This window comes from Staurois parvus, unplaced genomic scaffold (assembly GCF_062004578.1).
Source record: "Staurois parvus isolate SC_StPar_1 unplaced genomic scaffold, SC_StPar_1.0 ptg000287l, whole genome shotgun sequence".
Classification (NCBI taxonomy): Eukaryota; Metazoa; Chordata; class Amphibia; order Anura; family Ranidae; genus Staurois; species Staurois parvus.
This window is the reverse complement of record NW_028318083.1, coordinates 3,355,725-3,379,076: the sequence shown is the minus strand read 5'-3', so window position 1 is coordinate 3,379,076 and position 23,352 is coordinate 3,355,725. Positions and strand designations below refer to the sequence as shown.

Below are 23,352 nucleotides of genomic sequence, written 5' to 3'. Positions count from 1 at the left end.
GACCTTGTCCAGCAATGCTCAACTTCATTGACAGCAGATGCCTCCATTGTAACTATACAGCCCCCTCCCTCCAACATGCAGCAGACAAATCTGAACAGAGCTCTCAAAACTGTTGAATAAAAATAATTTTTAGATAATTATCAGCAATTTACTTTTAAACATTTTCACTTTTTTTTATTATATACCGAAATGCATATGATGTCATTCACAACTTCACATAAATTAAAAGTAAAAAAAAAAAAAAATCAGCATTATTACCATTATTCTGATGTGCGACTTGTGCTGCCATCTCCTGCTTTCCATGAACTCTTTATCCTACATTCCAGCAGTCTAATGTACTCTGATGTCATCAAGATCAATGCAGGGCCCATAGCCCTGCATTAGATGAGAGGATGCCAAGGGAAAGTCCACTGCCAGGGCATAAAGAAGGACTGTCTGTTGGGGGGGATCGGATAAGTAAAAGTGCTTTTCTTGTGCCTTAGATGGAAGTGAGCACAGGATTCTTCTTTTTTCTGTAACTACAGAACTTGCTTATATGTTTATCACAAGAATCAGTATGTCAGAGGCCAAAGAACAGTGTGTGCAACTTGGATTGTTCAGCTGCAAGAACCAAGTGTAACGTATAATGACAGGGATAATTAAAGATTATGTGGATGCCAACTTACTTAGGATATCGGCAATGAAAAGATATCATCATATCATGTAACTGTCCAGCTGGTGTAAGTGCATTAGCTGACACTTGAGTGAGCACAACTAGGGCACAGCCATTACTTTAGTCCAGACCCGTAGTACAGTTCACATTCTGCAATGCGGAAGGCAGGTTATTGAGAGAAAGTTAGCAGAAACTTAATAAAGTGCCAATAAAAAATTCAGTAATGCTTACTCCAGGTATATAATAATTTTTGAACTATTTATTTGTATATTAAATGTGGAAAACATTAGAGCTGAATTTTATGGATCCAAATGGAGACAGTAGGGCATAGACAAAAAAAAAAGCCAGCGGCTCTGATCGATCGGGAAAAGCTCAACAGGTTGGTTGTACAGAAGTCAATGGTTAGGTAGATAGGTGGTTATGAGGTAAAGTGTCCACTAATTCTGATTGGAGGTGTATCTAAGTTATTTAGCAGGCACATGACAAACAATATAAAAAAGTGCACACAAAAGCGAAATAGATATCCAAAATCACATTTTAAAAAAAGGTACAACAAGAGAGATCAACAACAGTAGATACAAGATGAAAACTAAATATTCTCACTTTAACAATAGGTTTCTATCTAACCTGAAAGTGGTTGTAATGCCTGAAGGTTTTTTACCTTCGTGCATTCCATGCACGAAGGTAAAAAACCTGTGTGGAGCAGCCCCCGCAACCCCTCTAATAGTTGCCTGAGACCCATCGCAATCCAGCTATGTGAGCGAGAGCCTCAGCTCTGCGGACTCTGCGTCCTCCATCGGGTGAGACAGCAGTGGGAGTTATTGGCTCCCACTGCTTTTAATCACAGCCAGTGAGCCAATGAGGAGAGGTATGGGGTGGGTCTGGGCCACGGATTTGTGTATGAATGGACATGTAGAGAAGTGGCACGAAAGCAAGCTTGCTTGGGTGCCCCCATAGCAAGCTGCTTACTCTGGGGGCACTAGGCAAGAGGGAGGGACAAGGAACACCGGTGGGGGACCTGAGAAGAAAAGAATTGGGGCTGCTCTGTGCAAAACCACTGCACAGAGCAGGTAAGTTTGAAATGTTTTTTTAAAATGCCTAATATCACTTAATATCACTTTAATCACTTTGTAACTGGGCTATAGGTGAATGACGGCTGCAGCACGGTTACCCAGTTCTAGGAGGGCGTCATATGACGTCCTCCCAGAACGCGCCCTACCGCGTGCCCCCAGCGGCACGCACCAGGCGTTCTTGACCCCTACGGACACAGCTGATTACGTGATGAGGTAAAAGGCCAATCACAGCTGCCTTTTACCACGTGATCAGCTGTGTCCAATGACACAGCAGATCACGGAGTAAATACAGTTGCTGGTTGTCACAGCGTGAGGAAAGTACTGCCAATAACCAGCAGCTGTCACAGAACAGATCGGCACTGATGATCAGTGCCCTGCAGTGCCGCCCAGCAGTGCCACCCACCAGTGCCCAGCAGTGTCTCCCACCAGTGCCCAGCAGTGCCACCCATCATTCCCCCCTAGCAGTGCCACTCATCAGTGCTGTCCAGCAGTTGCGCCCATCAATCCTGCCCATCCGTTCCCAGCAGGGCCGCCAGTCAGTGCTGCCAGTCAGTACCGTCAGTCAGTGTCGCCTGTTAGTGTCACCTATCAGTGCCCATCAGTGCCGCCTATCAGTGCAGCATCATCAGTGCCTCCTCATCAATGCCCACCAGTGCCACCTCATCAGTGCAGCCGTTCCGTGCCCATCAGTGCTGCCTATCTGTGCCACCTCATCAGTGCAGCCTATCCGTGCCCATCAGTGCTGCCTATTTGTGCCCATCAGTGCAGCCTCATGAACGCACATCAGTGAAGGAGAAAAATTACCTGTTTGCAAAATTTTATCCCTCTGTTTTTCTCTCTCACTCAGCCAATGTGACCCTATTGCTAACAGAAAGGGGCAAGGGAGGGGCAAGCAAAGTACCTGTGTAGGTGCCCAATGTCCTTCTTATCAACAATGTTTTTTTATATCAACAAAGTTAGAATGGTGCATAATGAAAACCTGTGGCTTTGTGTAACTAAAAGCAGTCTTAAAACTCCCGCTGGCTTGTATACAGTTTTTGGGCAATTTTTTGGCATTATGACAAGGCACTCTTGCAGATACCTGGTGCCTGGGCACCCTGGTTGAAATAGGCTGAACTAGAGTACCCAGCAGATGCGGAGCGAAGCTGTTTCAGGGCTAAAAGTGTACAGAGTTCCCTAAAATTGTAAATATTACTGCATGCCATAGAGCCTAGACCATCATCACATTTCAGAGATATAGTGAAGGAAATAAGTAATTGATCCCCTGCTGATTTTGAATGTTTGCCCACTCACAAAGAAATGATCAGTCTAAAAATCGAATGGTAGGTGTATTGTAACACTGAGAGACAGAATAGCAACAACAAAATTCAAAAGAAATGCATGTCTAACAAATTATGCACTGATTTGCATGTTCATGAGGGAAATAAGTATTTGATCCCCTATCATTCAGCAGGATTTCTGGCTACCAGGTGTCTTTCATACAGGTAACAAGCTGAGATTAGAAGAAGTCTGTTAAAGGAAGTGCTGCTAATCTCATTTTGTTACCTGTATAAAAGACACCTGTCCACAGGAGCAATCAAACAATCAGATTCCAAACTCTCCACCATGGCAAGGACCAAAGAGCTGTCCAAGGATATTAGGGTCAAGATTGTAGACCTACACAAGGCTGGACTGGGCTCAAAGCTTTCGCCAAGCAGCTTGGTGAGAAGGTGACAACAGTTGGTGCAATCATTCGCAAATGATGAGGAGGAGGAATGCTGCCTTGACCCCAAGAACACCATCCGAACTGTCAAACTTTGGGGGTGTTTTTCTGCTAAGGGGACAGGACAACTGCACCGCATCAAAGGGACGATGGATGGGGCAATGTACTGTCAAATCCTGGGTGAGAACCTTCTTCCCTCAGCCAGGGTATTGAAAATGGGTCGTGGATAGGTGTTTCAGCATGACAATGACCCAAAACACATGGCCAAGGCAACAAAGGAGTGGCTCAAGAAGAAGCACATTAAGGTCATGGAGTGGCCTGGCCAGTCTCCAGACCTTAATCCGTTTGAAAATCTGTGGAGGGAGCTGAAAGTTCGAGTTGCCAAACGTCCGCCACCAAACCTTAATGACTTGGAGAGGATCTGCCAAGAGGAGTGGGCCAAAATCCCTCCTGAGATGTGTGCAAACCTGGTGGCCAACTACAGGAAACATCTGACTTTTGTGATTGCCAACAAGGGATTTGCCACCAAGTACTAAGTCATGTTTTGTGAAGGGGATCAAATACTTATTTCCCTCATGAACATGCAAATCAGTGCATAATTTGTTAGACATGCATTTCTTTTGAATTTTTTGTTGCTCTTCTGTCTCTCAGTGTTACAATACACCTACCATTCAATTTTTAGACTGATCATTTCTTTGTGAGTGGGCAAACATTCAAAATCAGCAGGGGATCAAATACTTATTTCCTTCACTGTACATCAAGATCTAGTTTGTCTTTCTCTTGTTAACCCTGAGAAGAATGCTTTCTCATGTTGATATTTTTATAAAACCTTTTTATCCCAAACCGTATCAAAAACATTCAAATGAACTGTTGGAAATATCTGATAGAGGTATAGAAACATGAGAGCCAAAACTGACACTTTTTTGCCTTCTTAAGACTCAGGCATGGAGACGTGTGATGTTGCATACCCTAGCATCCCCATTTATAGACTATGTTGTCCTTGTAGTCCTGAAAATCCTTAAGATGCTGTGCATATTTTGTCTCCGTTATTGTTTCCATTTTGTTAAATGTGGACTGCAACTTTATGTCATATTCCTGAAAAGCTAGTCCAGCCAAGATAACCATCGGCAAGAGGAATGCAGAGGGACAGGATGCTGACCCTCATTACCTTCCTTTGCATTCTTCTTTCTGGTGCTTGCCTTGGGCAAGTTCAGGGAGCTGGAGACAGGTCCTCACTAGCAATGCAGCCATATATTTGCTAGCAGTGATGTCGGGTGATTGGAGGGGTGGTGCCCTGTTTGACATCACAGCTAGGGTCACAGGGCACCTTTGGAGATAGGATAAAGTGCTTCATGTATTGTGTTCTATTAGGAACTAACTAATGTTAAAAAAAAAAAGATAATTGTCAATTCTTCTTACGCCCTGGTTCACACCGAATGAGGTTTCAAAGTGGTGCGATTTGGTCCCATTAAAGCTTAACTTCAAAGTAGTGCTGATATACAGTAGATACAGGTGCAATGTCAGTGCCATTTGCCTTGTAGTCTATGAGAGTCAAATCTCACTGAAGTGATGAAAAAGTAATGCAGGAACTGTTTTTCAAATCATGCTACTTGAAATTGCACCTAATAAGGCAATGCCATAGAAATACATTAGATGCGATTTCAGGTGCGTTTTGTATATTGCATGTTGCAACTGAAGTTGCAGCAGTGTGAACCAGTGTCCAACTCTTGGCACAAAAAAAAAATACCCTTGCAGTGGGGCTCCTTACACTGCAAGAGTTAAAGCGTTACTAAACCCAGAAATCTGCATTCACTATATCTGATCTCCCAGATATAACATCGAAATGCAATTATTTTAGTAAATATAAACTGCTAAATACCTTTTTTCATCAGCAGTTAGAGCGGTCATGTGACTTCTATCAGTGCCCAGCAGAGCACTGGTTAATGCTTGTAGAAGGAGTTTTCATTCTCCTCTGATTGTCCTATGAGGCTGCAGGACCCCTGACCCTCTGTCTGGACAGTGGTGACTGGTCCTGTTTCCAAGGAAAAGAAAAACTCTCTGGCAATACACACCAAACTGAGCATGTGCAGCTTGCCCCCAAGGCTTTGTTCTATCAGAAAATGGATTGCGGACAGTAGAAGAAGGGGAGGATTAGAAAAGACAGGATCAAACAGCCTTTTCACACAATGTAGAGGATTAATCCCTTGGGTTCCACAATGAGTATGACAAGCATGCTTTATTGCATATACAGACTGATTTTACTGTTGTGGGTTTAATAACACTTTAAGTGCTTGTTATATCTAGGGATGCCAGAATAAAAAGTAAATACCTTATTCTGTGCTTCAGTTGGATCCCTCCATTGGTATGAACGGTCCCCATAGCCTCCTCTCTGAGCTACTCATGCCCGTGGTTGCACACATGCCCCCCCACATACACACACACACTTACAATACAAGGTTACTAGCCCTGCATTGTATATGATGCCACAGAGGGACTTCCCACAGATGGAGATTCGGACAGAAATGGGCAGGATTGGTGCCCAGGCGGGGGGTAAGGTAAGTAATACTGCCCGTCCCTGTACGCCTGGCCTGTACATAAGGAGCAGTTGGGGGGGCACTTTCTGGAGTTGGGATGCCCTTAACCTGCTTAGAGAAATAGCATCTGAGGTGCAAAATGAGGGTCAGGAAGCTTAAGGCATCTGCAGTATATACTTGCAGGCAGTTTATATAAGTAATCATGACCACAAGTTTTCTTTAAAGCGGAGTTCCACTCACCCTGTCAAAAAATAAAAGTCTGCAGCTACAAAAACTGTAGCTGCTGACTTTTTAAAAACAGCCACTTACCTGTCCCTCGGTCCTGCGATGTGTCCCCTGCAGTCCGTTTCATCGTCCGTCCTGTATTCCAGGAGGCCGGCATCTTCAGTGTGGGCACCCGGCTGTGACAGCTTGTGGCTTCACAGCTGGGTGCCCACTGCACATGCGCGAGTAGTACTGCGCATCATGAATGGTCCTGTAGTCTTCCTAGACCTGTCACGTGTCCCAAAAGACTACAGGGAGGGAGGACACCTTCCGCTTCTGATCGCCTAGGCCAGGGGTCTGCAACCTTTAAGACATAAAGAGCCACTTGGACCCGTTTCCGAGAGGGAAAAAAAGACTGGGAGCCGCAAAACCATTGCAACATTTAAAACAAATCCGACACTGCATATATTGCAAAAAGCGCTCTGGTCATGAAGGGGGTTTAAGGGCCCAGTAAGCAAAGGGTTAATCAGGGCCACAGTATATCATCATAATCACAATCATAGCCTTAGGTCAGTGGTGGGCAACCTTTTTTTTCAACTGAGCCAAATCTCGCCAAAACCACGATTAAAATTTATTTTGAGAGCCACATTTTTAAAACTGAAAATACATCCCCCATATAGTAATTCATCCCCCATAGTAATTCATCCCCCCTATAGTAATTCATCCCCCCTATAGTAATTCATCCCCCCTATAGTAATTCATCCCCCATATAGTAATTCATCCCCCCTATAGTAATTCATCCCCCCTATAGTAATTCATCCCCCATATAGTAATTCATCCCCCCTATAGTAATTCATCCCCCCTATAGTAATTCATTCCCATATTGTGTCAATTCACTTACCTGTACTCCGCGCGTTCCTCTCGCCGTGTTCCCGCGCAGTTCTGGTCTTCAGGGCGGACTGTGAGAGGAGAGGAGTTCGTCACGCTGCCCCGCCTACATCCTGACAGCCAATGTTTGCCACGCTCCGCGGGCCGGATTATAAGGTCCGCCGGGCCGTAGTTTGCCCATTGCTAGGCTAGCTGCAGAGTCCTGACTTTTGGGGCGGCCGCCCGAGAGGAGGGAGGGGAGCGGGCGCCCGGCACACAGAAGAGCTGCATTAACCTCCCTGGCGGTATGATTCCTTCCGATTTTTTGTGCTGAAAGCGGTACCATTTTTTCGCATGGAAATAGTTTTTTATTGTAGGCTGTAATTTTTAGGAAAATTTCCCCACAAATCATTATCACTCAATTCTGCAAGTGGTTCTGATTTACTATCGCTGTTCTCTAGCCGGTCTAAAACCGCTTTTGACCTAAAGGGACGCTTTTTGGACGCCATGGACTTTTCTAAGTTTCCAGGCAGAAAGAACAGACAAAATGCAGGCAGGGCACAGGACAAAGCACTAGGGACAATATGTACGTGAAATGGGATGAAACAGCAATGTTTTACTATTGAAAATTGAAAAAAAAAAAAAAAGACATTTTTTTAATTTTTTAAATTTCCCGCCGCCGGCGGCGGCGCCCGTATGTCCCGACGTCACGGGGACCGGAACACAGAAGCCGGATGCCGGCATCGGCCGGAGGAGATGGCCGGGGACGCTGCAGGGGACACATCGCGGGAACGAAGGACAAGGTAAGTGCTGCAGGGACCCCCAGAGCAGCGCCGCATGGTAAGCCTGAGTGTAGCTCGTGGTATAGAAATTCTACCACGAGCTACACTCGGGAAAACCGCCAGGGAGGTTAAAAGAGCCGCGGGTTGCCGACCACTGAGCTACGGCAACCCTATTGCCTGTCACCTGGTGGGCAGTGTGCTCCGGAGCCGCAGCAAAGGTGAAAAAGAGCCGCATGCGGCTCTGGAGCCGCAGGTTGCCGACACCCGGCCTAGGCGATCGGACCGGAAGTGGGAGCGGGTACCTGTCAAATTTGGGTACCCGCTCCCCAATGGTGCCATTCCTTAATAGGGAGCGGGGGAGCAGTCCTTAAAGCGGAACTTCCCCTTTTGGGTGGAGCTCCACTTTAAACAGTTCACCTTTACTGAGTCTTGCCAGAAACATCCCTACGCATTACAGCATCTTCAGTTCATTAACATGCAGCGCTCCATTTTGTAAAAGAATGCTTGCTTCTCTGTTGCTCATTTCATTGCCCTCCCCGCTCTGTTGTACAGATGGCAGTCCACTCTCTCTCACAGCTCAATGTTCTACGATAGTAAAAGAGAGCAGACTGTGCATGCGTGGGTATGGAACAAAGCCAAGTGCTTGTTTGTGAGTCTCCAGGGCAAATCCAATTCTTGGTACATCCTACCATCTGCAGGATGGAGATGGGAGGACAATAACATGAGCAGTTGAAAAAGTAAGCATCCTTTTACAGAACAAAGCACTGCATGTTAATGTACTGAGGACACTGTAATGCTTGGGAATGGTTTGGCAAAAGACAGTAAAAGTGAACTAACACTTTATGGAAAACCTGTGTTGAGAGACAAGCACTGTTTACCTCTTTTATTCTGAAAATGTCAGTAGATTTGGTGTCATGTTGATGCAGAAGCTTTAAAGCTGTAGTAAACCGCAGCTTGAGAAAAGAAAAAAAAAATCCCTAGAAAGTACAGGTGTACCTCAGATTACAAACACCTCGGTTAACGTAATTTTTGGTTTATGAATGAAAATCCATTGAAAATAATGCCTTGGTTTACAAATTTTGCGATTTTTAAATGCAATTGCCAGCTTTTTTTTCCTTCGCTATAGCTCACAAAATTAGCTGTCATTTTCCCTGGAGTTAATGGAAACTTTGTTTATTTTAAGAAACTAAAGGTAACATTGTTTCTTTTAACTCAGGTAAATAAACTAAAAGGAAACGTTCTTTCTTTTAGCTGGGGAGAAAGTGACAGCTGAATTTCTGAGCTATAGTGAAGAAAAAAAAAGTGGTAATTACATTTAAAAATCGGCACCATAATAAATAAAACAACGTTGTGAGGTCCCTCCTCCATTCATACCAAGCCCTTTGGGTCTGGTATGGGTTTTCAGGGGAACCCCCATGCCAAAATTAAAAAACAATGGTGTGGGGGTCCCCCCCAAGACCCATACCAGACCTTTATTCGAGCATGTAGCGCGGCAGGTCAGGAAAAGGGGGGGAACGAGCGAGCGCCCCCCCCCCCTGAACCATACCAGGCTACATGTCCTCAACATGGGGGGTGCTTTGGGGCAGGGAGGGCTCCCCCCCCAAAGCACCTTGTCCCCATGTTGATGGGGACAAAGGCCTCTTCCCCACAACCCTGGCTGGTGGTTGTGGGGGTCTGCGGGCAGGGGGCTTATCGGAATGTGGAAGCCCCCTTTAACAAGGGGGCCCCCAGATCCTGCCCCCCCCATGTGAATGAGTATGGGGTACATGGTCCCACTACTAATTCACAAAAAACAAAAAGTGTAGTGTGAAAAAAGATAGGACACGGTCTTTGACAAGTCCTTTATTAAAAGAAAAATCTAAAAGAATATTCCCCGCAGTAGATCCAACGTCAATCACGATGTCCGCCGCCAAATCGAAAGAAAAAAAAAAAGGCTCCGCTCCCTACGCTGGCTCCCAGTATGAATTTTGTGGGGGGGGGGGCCCACGCCATTTGTTTTTTACATTTTGGCGTGGGAGTTCCCCTCAAAATTCATACCAGACCTGAAGGGCTTGGCATGGATGGGAGGGGGGACCCCATGCTGTTTTTTAATTTATTTTTTTATTGCTCGCAATTCTTTCTTTTACATTCAGCTGTCAGTGGGGAACCCCTCTGACAGCTGAAACCTTAACACATGGTTGCCACTTCTAAAATATTGCAAGATAAAATAACTCATGCGGTATTTTAGTAGCGTTTATTTTTTTCTGACCTCCAGAATGGATTAATTGGTCTTCAATGCATTCCTCTGGGTAAGCTCACCTGTAGGTAAAAGATACAAAAGTGGTTTTACTTCCACTTTAAGGCTAGGTCACTCTAGCCTGCATAGTAAAATGTAGCATTTTACTGAGCAGGCTTGTGCTGGCACCATCAGGGAGCAGTGCGATGTGCATTTCAGTGCATCACATTGCTTGCTTATTTTCTTCTTTTGTTTGTCAGTATGTGACACTTCATTCATATCACTGCTCAGCAGCATGGTACGTTGCTGCTGTGTAGTGACATGTGGTGTCATCCAGTGCGCTGCATAAATCGGCAGACTGGTGTACTGCCTATACGTTGACTATGCTGCCTGCAGGGCAGGGGCGGACTGACAACTCATGGGGCCCCCGGGCAGTAGGGGATCATGGGGCCCCTGTGTCCTTGCCCAAACTCAAAAATCCTATGAAAAAGGTACCAGGGGCATGTCATGGGGCCCCCTACTGACCCCGGGCCCTCGGGCAGTGCCTGAGTTTCCAAATGGTCAGTCCGCCCCTGCTGCAGGGTGTTCCTAGGTCAGTGACTTAGGAAGCACTATGGCCAGACAGCTAAGCATCCAGCATTTTCACTCAGACAGGTTGCATGCCCTCTAATGTCTATAGAGGCCTAACATTATGTATCCAGCTATGATCTCTGAGTATGGCTGCAGTGTAACAGCCTACCTGATTGGCCCCTTCTCCAAACAGTTATTGGCAAACTTTGCTGATCTCACAGATCATGTCTAAAGCTGGCTATAAATTAGTCAGTTTTTTCGCTCAATTGGGGGGGGGGGGGGCGGTTGAGTGAAAAACACGACCCAATTCCCCCATCCATACATTTGAGAAGTGGATGGAGGAATCCTCCCCGCTGAGCCTTTGTATTTTTGACAGTATCTTCCCCACCATCAGAACACACTGATCAGTGCTGCCGGCTATAGCCTGCAGTGCTGACCAAGCAGTAATTTTCCAACAGGCTGGCCAAACAGAACTTGACTGGTAGATTGACTTGTGTTCAACTACAGTGCCCACACATGGATGGAACTTCAAACGTTGCTTGCTGAACTGGCCAAACTTCAATCCATGCATGGCCTGCTTTAGGAAAATGTGATTAGTGTGTGTCCAGCTCTAGTAAAGCAAATATTAGACACAGCTTCTCTTCCATTCTGAATCTTCCTGTGCATTGATTGACAAATCTCTTCCATTGGTAATGTAAATAAACAAAAACACTTCATCACTCCTTTGGTGACAGACTTCTTTTTAAACAATGGCTGGAATGTGTTTTTGGTTAGGTGTGATTTGTTTTCAGTGTAGCTTGGCAATTGTCATCTGAGCACCCGTGTTGTTTATTTGTATTGCTAGACTGTACTTCCTAATGGCAGAGCAGTTAGATCAGTGGTTCCTATAAGTGGGCTATAGTTCTCCAAATATACAGATCAAATAATTATAAACCTACGTTCACACTACAGCAGTGCGGTAAATCACACAGGAATTGCATCGCATTCCTATACAAATCACATGCGATTTGTGTGCGGTGCGATTAGAGCTATACATTTTGTATGGCTCTATTCACACCGCACCAAAAACGTGCAGAACCCTTTTTTGGTCCGCACTAGAATCCAATCGCATAGGTATTCACACCACACCAAAAACATGCAGGACCCTTTTTTGGTCCGCACTAGAATCTGATCGCATAGGTATTCACACCACACCAAAAACATGCAGGACCCTTTTTTGGACCGCACTAGAATACGATCGCATAGGTATTCACACCTATGCAATCCAATTCTGCACATCGCACCGTATTTTGCAGACCGATGTCGGGGTGTTGTTAAGTTAACATACACACCCGCATCGGTTCGTATGAACAGGGTGTGATTCATCTTAGATTGTAAGCTCCAAGGAGCAGGGCCCTCGAACCGCTCGTGTATCGCATTGTATTGTTTTTGTACTGTCGCATGTATTGTCTCCCATTGTAATGTACAGCGCTGAGCAAACTGTTGGCGCTTTATAAATACTGTATAATAATAATAATAATTCTGATGCGGTGTGGAATTCGCACTGAAAATGCTGCAAATTCCACACCTCATCAGTGAACCAAGACCAAGGGAGCTGTGTTACCTGCCTGTATTTCTTTCCATTCACTTCTGATATTTACTCAGCTCTGACGCACAGCTCTATCTGGCATTGCAGGGGACCCGATTTTAACCACTTGCCTACCGGGGACTTTTACCCTCTTCCTACCCAGGCCAATTTTCAGCTTTCAGCTTTTTTATCTTTTTTTTGAGACAGACAGAGCTTTCTTGTGTGGTATTTATTTAATCACCACTGGGTTTTTCATTTTTTTGCTAAACAAACTAAAAAAGACTGAAAATGTTTAAAAAAAGTTTTTTTCTTAGTTTCTGCTATAAAATTTTGTAAGTAATGAGAGGCGGCACTGATGAGGAGGCACTAGTAGGTGGTACTGATGGGCATTGACAGGCATCACTGGTGGGCACTGAAAGACAGCACTCATATATGGCACTGATAAGCGGCACTGACTAGTACTGATTGGAACTGTTAGCACTGATTGGAACTGCTAGGCAGCACAGATGGGCACTGATAGGCGGCACTGACTGGCACTGATAGTTGGAACTGACTGGCACTGATAGGTGGCACTGGCATCACTGATAAGTGTCATTGACTGGCACTAATAGGCAGCACTGACTGGCACTGATAGTTGGCACTGAAAGGCAGCTCTGATGGGCACTGATATGTGGCATTGATGTGCACTGGTATGTGGCATTGATGGGCACTGGTATATGGCATTGATGGGCACTGACAGGTGGCACTGATGGGGCTACACTGATTATCAGGGCACTGATCATCAGTGCCCTGATGATCGGTGTAGTTGTCCCTTCTGAGGAATGCCGCTTACCGGCTCTCCTCTCCTCACGCCTGTCCTGTGTCATTGGCTCTTTACTGTGACTGGTGATTCGCTGTGTCCCAGAGACACAGCTCACCACCGATCGCCACGTGCCCCTGAGGGCACGCATGCGCAGTTTAGAGTGTGAGGACATCATATGACGTCCTCCCAGAACAAGAGAGTCGCCGCCCGCCCATCATTTCCCTATATGGTGGGCGGGAGGCGGTTAAAGTCAAAATGGAACTCCGGAGGAATGAAAAATCTATCCTTGCAGTAAGCCCCTCTCCCATTTCCCACACTGCAAGGGTTTAATGCTTGGTTATGCTTAGGGTATCTGTAAAAAAAAAAATGTAATTTACCAATCCATGGGCGTTTCCCATGCCACATTCATATCGCACTGCCCTTGTGATCTGCAGCTACTGTCAGTGCAGTCTTGACAACATGCCAAAAGCAGGTTGCAAACGCAGTGTGTTTGCCTGCAGTGGATCGCATAGCACAACATGACCAGAAAGAAAGAAAGCTTGCTCTCAATGACTGCACTTAAAAAGTCCTGAATACCGGACTTACATCAACCCATATAAAGAAAAAAGTGCTCTGTCCCTTTAGATCCATAACAGCTGATATGTGTTAACAATAAATAATATATATAATGTTGAATATAAAATATACTTATATATATATATATATATATAAATAATCGTATAAGTGTCATGAAAAGTCTGTACAAGTTCATAAAACGTGAATGTCCAAATCCACATATGGTCATCCAAGTGCCATGAAGAGCGCTCAGAGCTCTAATGTAAACAAACTCGTGTTCCAGTGTACAAAGTGATGATTCTGAAGGTTTATACTCTTACCAGTCCAGAATGATCACACAAGCACTTTTTCCAAATGGAGGGCTGATGCTCTCACCATCAGACTTCCAGAGATGTTTGTGACCCCACTAAAAAGATACAGCAATGGTGTCTCCACAGCAGAAATATGTGGCAAACTCTGGAGCCACCAATACTCACTCCAACACAGGCATCAGTTAGAAGCAAAAAAGGAGAAGCCTCATAGTGTAGTAATTTATAAAAAAAAAAACTTTTAACGAAACGGTTATTGCACTTACACGTTTAAGAAAGAAGACATGTGTTGTAATAATCCAGGGCTTCAGGACCCACCTTGATGATGTCACAATTTCAGCTCCAATCGGCGCATTTCTCCTTAATAGGCATCCTCTGGGATAGGAGGCTGATTATACGGTTGCAGTGCAGTTCCAAAATTGGTGCATGCACGACTTTGGTGCGATGCGGTGCAATTTGAGCCCATTCAAATTAATGGGCTTAAAGTGCATCTAAAGGCTTATTTAAAAAAAACAAACAAACAAGTATGTCATGCTTGCCTGCTATGCACAATAGTTTTGCACAGAGCAGTCCAGATCCTTCCCTTCTTGGGTTCCCCGCCAGCGTTCCTGGCCCTTCCCTCTTGTCGGGTGCCCCCTCAGCAAGCGGCTTGCTATAGGGGACACGCTGCTCTGTGTGTCCATTCACGCACGGAACCCTGTCTCGTCTCCGCCCCCTCTCTCCTCATTGTCTCACTGGCTGTGATTGACAGTAGTGGGAGCCAATGGCTCCTGCTTCTGTCTCAGCAAATGAGGAGAGGAAGTCCTAAGATAGCCGAGATTCCAGTGCACATCGCTGGATCGAGTGGTGCTTAGGTGAGTATTTGAGGGGGCTGGAGGGGCTGGTGCACAGAGAAGGTTTTTTACCTTCATGAATAGAATGCATGAAGGTAAAAAACCTTGAGCCTTTAGGACTACTTTAAATTGCACTGCACTGAATCGCATGTGAATTGCACAAGAATGCAGTGCGGTTCCTGTGCGATTCATATATGGTTCATAGTGTGAACCGAGACTTATCACTTCCACAGGCTCCTCCTTTCATGCTTCCATTCCCTCCCTTGAAGCCTCTTCTCTTTGGCACTCCGGGGACCAGTTGCAGCTCTGACATCATTGTAAGTGAAAATGTCAAGGACTCACCCTGAACCCAGAGCATGGGAGGGAGGAGGAGAGCGTAGTCTACCAGGGGAGCAAGGCAATAAAATCTTTCAGCCAACTGTATTTTTAAATTTGTCAAATTGGATGTGCAGGTGAATCCATACAGCCGTTGTGTCTCTGTTGGTTAACGCAGACTGCCTGCACTTCACCATGTTTGGGAAACATGGAACAAATGGCTTTTGCATGCAGTACGGGCCTCTGTGCTTGTGTGAATTCGCCATAAAGGAAAAATAGTCCTGAAAAAAACACACTTATGGGTTTAAAAGAATACTTGCACTTAAAAAGCAAAGTGCACTGTTTAAGATTGCCCCCCTCTGCCTTGCTGAACTACTGGAAAAAGGATTAAAATACACCTGCAGGCGTAATTCCGTTTACGAAATTAATTCGTTCTAAAGGACTTTTCGTATTGTGAAAAATTCATAAACCGAAACGTGGTTTCCCATAGGAATGCATTGAAAACCAATTAATCCATTCCAGAGGTCACAAAAAAGTAAAAAAAAAATCTTTTATCTGTTCAAAACTCTTTATATAGTGCACTTTAAAGCCATAAATACTGTAAAGGGACATGATTAAAAATTGATTCGTAAATGCACTGAAAACCAATTAATCCGTTCCGGAGGTCAGAAAAAGTTAAAAAAAAGTCTTATCTGTTCAAAACTCTTTATAAAGTGCACTTTAAAGGCATAGTACTGTACAGGGACATGATTAAAAAAAAATTTGTAAATGCATTGAAAACCAATTAATCCGTTCGTATTGCGAAAAAAATTCATAAACCGAGGCATTATTTTCAATGGATTGTCATTCGTAAAGTGAAAATTACGTTAACCGAGGCGTTCGTAAACCGAGGTACTCCTGTATAAGTAAAAAAAACTTGCCTTTCCCTGGCTTCCTCCTGAGTGCCTAGGTGAGGGTGATGTCATTCTTCTTCGGGTGAGAGCCTTGCAAATGTAGAATTCTCAAAATCTGGCTGAGAAGACGTTGCCAGTACTGAGCTACAGTGGCTTCTCGCAAAATTTGGAGCACTCAGCATTACCCAAAATCTTGCCGGTGAATGATGGCGTAATCCTTTGCACCACAGACGTTTGAGGAAAGGTGAAGTGAGTATAACATCTTTTTTCTCCCCTCTACAAGTTTTTTCAACTTGATCCTAGTGTTTCAGCATGGGGTGGAGGGGCAAGCATAAACTTGTACTACATGCAAGGTCTTATTTAAGCAGTCATTTTTTTTTTCATCGTTGGCATAGCTGGGGGCATGGCAGGACTGTGTCTTTTGCCTACATAAGGTTTCTTAAATTAAAACTAAAGTCAAAACTTTTTTTTCATTTTTGATAGACTAAGGGAGGGTTATAAGAAACTTTGTCCCTACTGGGGAGATTTCCCTTCATTTAGTGTCACAGAAAAAAACAAGAAGTGAGAGGTAATCCCTCCAAAGTGAGGGAACCTGTCATTGCCATCAGATCATTAGAAGCTTTCCCCTCTGTTCCTCTTCTGGTTTAGGGATTTGGGATTTTCTTTCACTTTCACTATCAGTAAAAATCGTAAACATGCCAAAAAAGTGAATCTCCCTAATGGGCCATGGACTGCAATGAGAACCTGACAGATATTCTAATCTCTCTCCATTCTATCCAAAACTAAAACAAGAGTGTTGCTTTTAGTTATACTATAAAGGTGTCCCTCTTTTCTGTCTTGGGAAGTTTGGAGGTGCAATCTGGGAGGTCATTGGTCTACTGCAAGCAGAAGGACGTCATCAAAGGATTGCACTCTACACATGGACTAAAGATTCCTGTGCCTTGGGTGTCTCTTGGGACATAATGAACTGTCTAGTACATATCCAATCCAGCCATATATTCTTTCCTGTAATAAAGGATTTCTGCCATGGTCAAAAAGGCCTACAGACATACAAATAAAAATGGCCAGACTAGGTGAAAATGTCTTTGATATTTGTAGGAACCCGAACAAAGAGAAATCATACTGACTTTTTTTTCTCTCTTTCAGATACCATTTGGAATGGCAGAGTCACTGGACTTTTACCTTGTTTCCATCTCCATCTTGTCATTTTAACTCTTCACCACTAACAGTGACACAAAATGCTCTTATGAACAGACACCGATTAATTTATCAGACTGTTATTAGTGGCTGTTTTTCAACCACAAACCTTTAGCATCAAAGAATTTGAAATAGCAGATTCAAAATGAATCGGTACACAACACTAAAACAGCTTGGAGATGGCACGTATGGAAATGTGCTGATGGGGAAAAGCAATGAATCTGGGGAATATGTAGCCATCAAAAAGTAAGTAAACTTTGGAGAAGGAAGGTGGCAAAGGTGGTGTTGTGTTGGTTGTTGTTTTCCACTATCTATAAGCAGCACTAGGCCTCGTTTATCAATGTGAATTTCATATGAACTGTCTTTATTGCCTCACAGCAACCAATTAGATTCAAACCTGCCGTGGAAAACAACAGTAGGAGTAAGGGGCCTCTATTCTGATTGTAACTGTAGGCACTTTAATAAATAAGACATCACGTAATTTTGGTAATTGATAACACAGTGGATAATGTTGTCATTTTGTGGCTACTTTAACCCCTAAGAGTAAAACAAATCTTAATGCCGAAGTACATTTTTTCAGAACAAATTAGGCTTTCATTTGGTGGTAAATGGTAATTGTTATTTCCGAATATTGTTTTTATTATCAAAGAAAAACCGTCCCAAAATAGAAAAAAAAAATTTTTTTTTTTTAATTTGGCTGTGTGTTTCTTGTTACTACCATAACTTACCACCAAAAAACACCCCAAATAAATTTTCCAGCTGCTGATGATCGCAGCGATACCACATATGTGTATGTTATTTGTTTGTTTGTACCTGTAGTACAACCCAGAAACAATAGTGCACCGTTTGCTTTTTTTGTTGTTGTTTAACTACCTAAAACCTGTGATAGTATTTTTTTAAAAAATGTAAGAAAATCCTGACAATTGACCCTAATACTAACCCTGGTACTGACCTAGATCAAACCTTGATCTAGGTATTTTTTCTCTATTTTTTCTTTTATTATTCATTAAAATGTATTTATTTATTTTTTTACACTCTGTTATTTTTTTCTCTCTGCAAGTAGACAGAGAGATACAATGTATCTCTCTCCTGCATTCAGAGAGAAAGAAAACACAGGGGTGGGCTTCACAGTGACTGATCACTGTTATACCCTATCAGAGGCTATCGCAGCGATCAAGTGACCTGGAACTGGACGTTCCAGGTCCCGATTGTTAGTACGGGACCTCAGAGTTCTCAGTTACACCCCGATCTTTGTGCTGGGAGCGCGCCATGGCCCCCACAGTTCTGTGAGGGGGCATATTTGTGTGACAATAGAGCCAAGGGGTTAAATTAAAGTATAACTAAGGGCAAAACATTTTTTATTAGTTTTGGATAGAGTGCAGAGGGATTATAACACTTGTCAGTTTTTAATGCTGTTTGTGCCCCCATTAAGGAGATCCACTTTCTCTATTTGTCCTGTTTACCGTTATCATTGAAAGTAAAAGTAAAAGAATATCCCACATTTTGGGTTGTCCCCAGAAAAGTACCGTATTTTTCGCCGTATAAGACGCACCTGACCATAAGACGCACCTAGGTTTTAGAGGCAGAAAACAGGAAAAAAAAATTCTGAACTAATGGACTGCAGACACAGTACAGGAGATGACCAGAGACTGCGGACAGCACAGGGATGACCAGAGACTGCGGACAGCACAGGGATGACCAGAGACTGCGGACATAGTACAGGAGATGACGAGAGACTGCGGACAGCACAGGGATGACCAGAGACTGCGGACAGCACAGGGATGACCAGAGACTGCGGACATAGTACAGGAGATGACGAGAGACTGCGGACATAGTACAGGAGATGACCAGAGACTGCAGACATAGTACAGGAGATGACCAGAGACTGCAGACATAGTACAGGAGATGACCAGAGACTGCGGACAGCACAGGGATGACCAGAGACTGCGGACAGCACAGGGATGACCAGAGACTGCGGACAGCACGGATGACCAGAGACTGCGGACAGCACAGGGATGACCAGAGACTGCGGACAGCACAGGGATGACCAGAGACTGCAGACATAGTACAGGAGATGACCAGAGACTGCGGACAGCACAGGGATGACCAGAGACTGCGGACAGCACACGGATGACCAGAGACTGCGGACAGCACAGGGATGACCAGAGACTGCGGACAGCACAGGGATGACCAGAGACTGCGGACAGTACAGATGACTGCTGACCTTTGGGGAGGTGGGGAGCGGGTACCTGAATTTGACAGGTACCCGCTCTTACTTCCGCAGAGTTGTTCTTTGATCTTACCTGTTCCTCGATCCAGCCGCGCGCTGTCTTCCCGGCTTCTGTAATGGCGCTTGGCATGACAGCCGGGTGCCCAGTGCGCATGAGCAAGAAGCACTTGCGCTTTGTGATTGGTCCGGCGGCTTCTGGGATCTGTCATGTGTCCCAGGTACCGCCTTACCATTCACAAAAAGCACCGCTTCTTGCGCATGCGCACTTGGCACCCGGCTGTCATGCCCAGTGCCCACACTACAGAAGCCGGAAGACAGCACGCCGCTGGATAGAGGAACAGGTAAGGTCCCGCTGCAGAGCTGAGCGGCCGGCCCGGTATTCTGACACGGCCGTGGTGGAAATACCGGACCAGCCGCTCCATATTCGCCTTATAAGACGCACTGACATTTCCCCCCCAGTTTTGGGGAAGAAAAAGTGCGTCTTATACGGCGAAAAATACGGTAACAGAGGGAAAATCTTCCAATAGGGACACTGGTTCTGGTGACCTGGGGGTACCCAAGGAAGTCTCTTAACCATTTTACAACCGTGCTATAGCCAAATGATGGCTAAAGCATGGTTGTCCAGTTCTGGGAGGGTGCCCTCCCAGAACACGTACCCAGAGGTACGCACCCGGCGCTGTCAGTGTCAGCTGTGTCCGTAGGACACACATGACTAGGTAAAAGGCCAATCACAGCGACTTTTTACCTCATGATCAACTATGTCCAATGACACAGCAGATCACAAAGTAAGGTATCCTTTTATGAAACCGAGATCAGTGGCGATCCTGAGGATTGTTGCTGATCTCATATCATTAGTGGTTTAGGAACAGAGATGATCAGCGGAGAACATGTTCTCCGCTGATCATCTCAGCACACAGCACAGAGTGATGTCAGCCCTTCACTGGTGATCTGTGTTCACCCTTCAGATTCTCCAGCCCAGAGCTGGAGAATCGGAGGAACCGCAAACGAAGCAGCGATAATTTACTGCTGCTTAGTAAACGATGTTTGACTGATCTCTTACTGTAACCTCGCGAGATTATAGTAACAGCAGCCGTTTTCCAGCGTTCAAAGCATTTGAAGATCACTTCTCCCTTCATTCGGAGAAGTGATCTACACCGCTTCATAAAAAGGCATTCAGAGGAGAATTCTCTCCTCTGAGAATGCTGGAGAACTGAGCAGCGGTCATTTATCACTGCATGATAAAAGGACACCTAAATACAGTTGAGCTGTCTATCAGTGCAGCCTCATCAACGCATATCAGTGAAGGAGAAAAATTACCTGTTTGCAAAATTTTATAATAGAAAAAAATAAAAATTAGTTTTTTTTAATTTTGTGCTTTTTTTGTTTATAGTACAAAAATAAAAACCCCAGTGGCGATTAAATTCCACCAAAAGAAAGCTCTATTTGTGTGAAAAGAATTTTACAAATTTCATATGGGTACAGTGTTGCATGACCACGTAATTGTCATTCAAAGTGCAACAGCGCTGAAAGCTGAAAATTGGCCTGGGCAGGAAGGGGGTAAAAGTGCCCGGTAGCCAAGTGGTTAATTTACAGGGATTTCTTCTCACTTCCTGTTTGGCTATGGGACAGGAAGTGAAATTTCTGCAATGGGACACAAATGGCGAACAAAAATCTGACAGGTTATAACCTTCCCTTTCTCTATCCAAAAGTTTAAAAAAATATAGTTCTACTTTAAACAAAATTGATAAGCATTTTTAATAAACATACATTTGCTGTTGAAGATCTTCAGTATTGCAGATTGCCAGGATGCTAGACAGCCTGCTTCCCAAAAGACATGAAGGCAGCACCTGCTCCTAATGTACACACATCACAAGCTTTATATATTCCTATAAAAAAGCTCACCTACCATTGGAAGAATTGATAGACACCCTTTCCATAGGAATAGAGAAGCAGGGTCCAGTGACTTTTGGAGGAGAGGCTTTGCGAGATCAAGCAGGCCACACAGATGATCTTGGAGTAAGTGTATGACTTGGGAAGGGGAGGGGGGGTGATGACATATAAATAGTAACTGTTCCACATACAGCTACCCATGAACCCTTTTCTTTTTTGACCAGAGGTTCTCAAGGCCTAGATGCCCAGGCCAAAAAAAAGCATCATTAGCATATGTTGGTCAGCGTTGATTAATTTTCACATGTAAAATACCTTTAAATTTCTTTATGACATTCCACACACACTGGCGTAAAAAAAGTGCAATGCTCTTGGTTGAAAAAAACATTCATGTTGAGTGTTTTCCGTATTCGCGTTTAGGCCCAAAAACTGTTCTCAAAAACGTAAAACAGAAGGGTTTTTTCTGCCTCCAAATGCTGAGCTTAAAATATGCCTCTAAGGCTGGATTCACACTGATGCAATTCATCAGATCACATGTGGTGCGCACAGGAATTGTACTGCATTTCTGTTGTGCAATGCGATTTGAACCCATCATTTTTTATGGTTCAAATTGCACTGCATCTGCATGAAAAAGATACAGGCACCTTTTTTTTGGCCACACTGGAATCAGATTGCATGGGTGTTCATATCCATGCGATCCGATTCATGCAAACACACTGCGCTCTGCGACCTGCTTCTGGGGTGTTGTTAACTTTTAACTGACACCCTCAGCAGATCGCATGAATGCAGTGTGATTGCTATGTGGTGCTATGTGGGAAACACAGCGATTGCTGTGTGTTTCCTGGATCTCATCAGTGTGAACTGAGCATAAAAAATCTAATGTTAAAAAACACATAGGGGATGATTTACTAAAACTGGAGAGAGCAAAATCCGGTGCAGCTGTGCATGGTAGTCAATCACCTTCTAACTTCAGCTTGTTCAGTTAAGCTTTGATAAAAAAAAAGTAGAAGCTGATCGGTTTCTGAGAAGAGCTGCATCAGATTTTGCACTCTACAGTTTTAGTAAATCACCCCATAGGATAATATTGGTTGCTTCTACAGGTAAGATAATAAAAAATGTAATAAAAAAGAAAGCTTGCTTTTTTGGGGGGGCTGACAAATGCTCTAAAATTTACAAATATTTTTTTCTTTTTTAATGAATATACTGTATTTAATAATGAATGTAAGTATACCTGAAGTTCACATTATTAAAGTGGTTCCTCAGGCGTGTTGAAAAAAGTTAGCAGTTAAAAAAACTGTAGCTGCTGACTTTTAATAATAAGACATTCACCTGTCCCAAGATCCAGCTCTGTCCTCACCCGCCCAGTTTCTTCACTGGGCTTTGTCCCCCGGCGCCGGCATATTAACTGTGGGCAGCCAGCTGTGACTGCTTTCAGCTTCAGAGCTATGCCCACTGCACATACGCAGGGGTCCCACAGTCTTTTGGGACCTGGGATGTCCCAGAAGGCTGTGGGGGAACGAGAGGGAGCTGACTTTCCACTCCACCAGTCAAAATCATGTACCTGCCCCCCCCCCAAAAAAAAAAAATAAAGTGCCAAATGTGAAGGAGGAGGGGGAAGGAGGAAGAAAATCGGAATTTACCCTTTTGGGTGAAGTTCTGTTTTAAATTGATGGGAGTGCAGATGAACACCACAGCCTGAAGGTTTACGTGTGCAGCGACAGGCTGGAAGTGTATGTCATGGTAAAGTATACTGTAACATGCTGTACAGTACATTTTCTGCAATTTCTGCACATTTCCAAATGTTTTATCCCTTTAAAGACCCTGCAAGTAAAGTAAAATATCAGTTGATCTGCCAGAATTGCGCTTAGGTACCAAGCCCTGTTTTGGATTGATAACACGCAGCATTTTTGAAGACTAAGTGGTGTCAGCTTTGTCAAAATTGTCTTTTTACTAAATTGCTCAAACCCTCCCACTCTTCCAATTCGACACTAATTATTCTATAGTCCAATATAATTTTTATATTTTGTGATTTTTTTGTTTTGATCAACAAGTATTATTTTGCATTTATTTCACACATATAACAAACCACTTTCAATGGTATATTTAAAAGACCTAAAGAGAGCAAATAGGAGAAGTTCATTGTTCTGGTTTACAAACACTTGAGAT

General features: G+C 44.1%; 1 protein-coding gene across 3 annotated transcripts in view; it reads left to right on the top strand.

The window, feature by feature from the left end:
• Positions 1–23,352, top strand: part of MAK (male germ cell associated kinase) — an 89,825-nt gene that overhangs the window by 20,406 nt on the left and 46,067 nt on the right. For all 3 annotated transcript variants that reach the window (XM_089682184.1, XM_089682185.1, XM_089682186.1), the window contains exon 2: positions 17,019–17,315. In XM_089682184.1, the coding sequence (XP_089538310.1) occupies positions 17,215–17,315 (101 nt within the window). In that variant the 5' untranslated portion in view covers positions 17,019–17,214. The remainder of the gene's footprint in view (positions 1–17,018; positions 17,316–23,352) is intronic.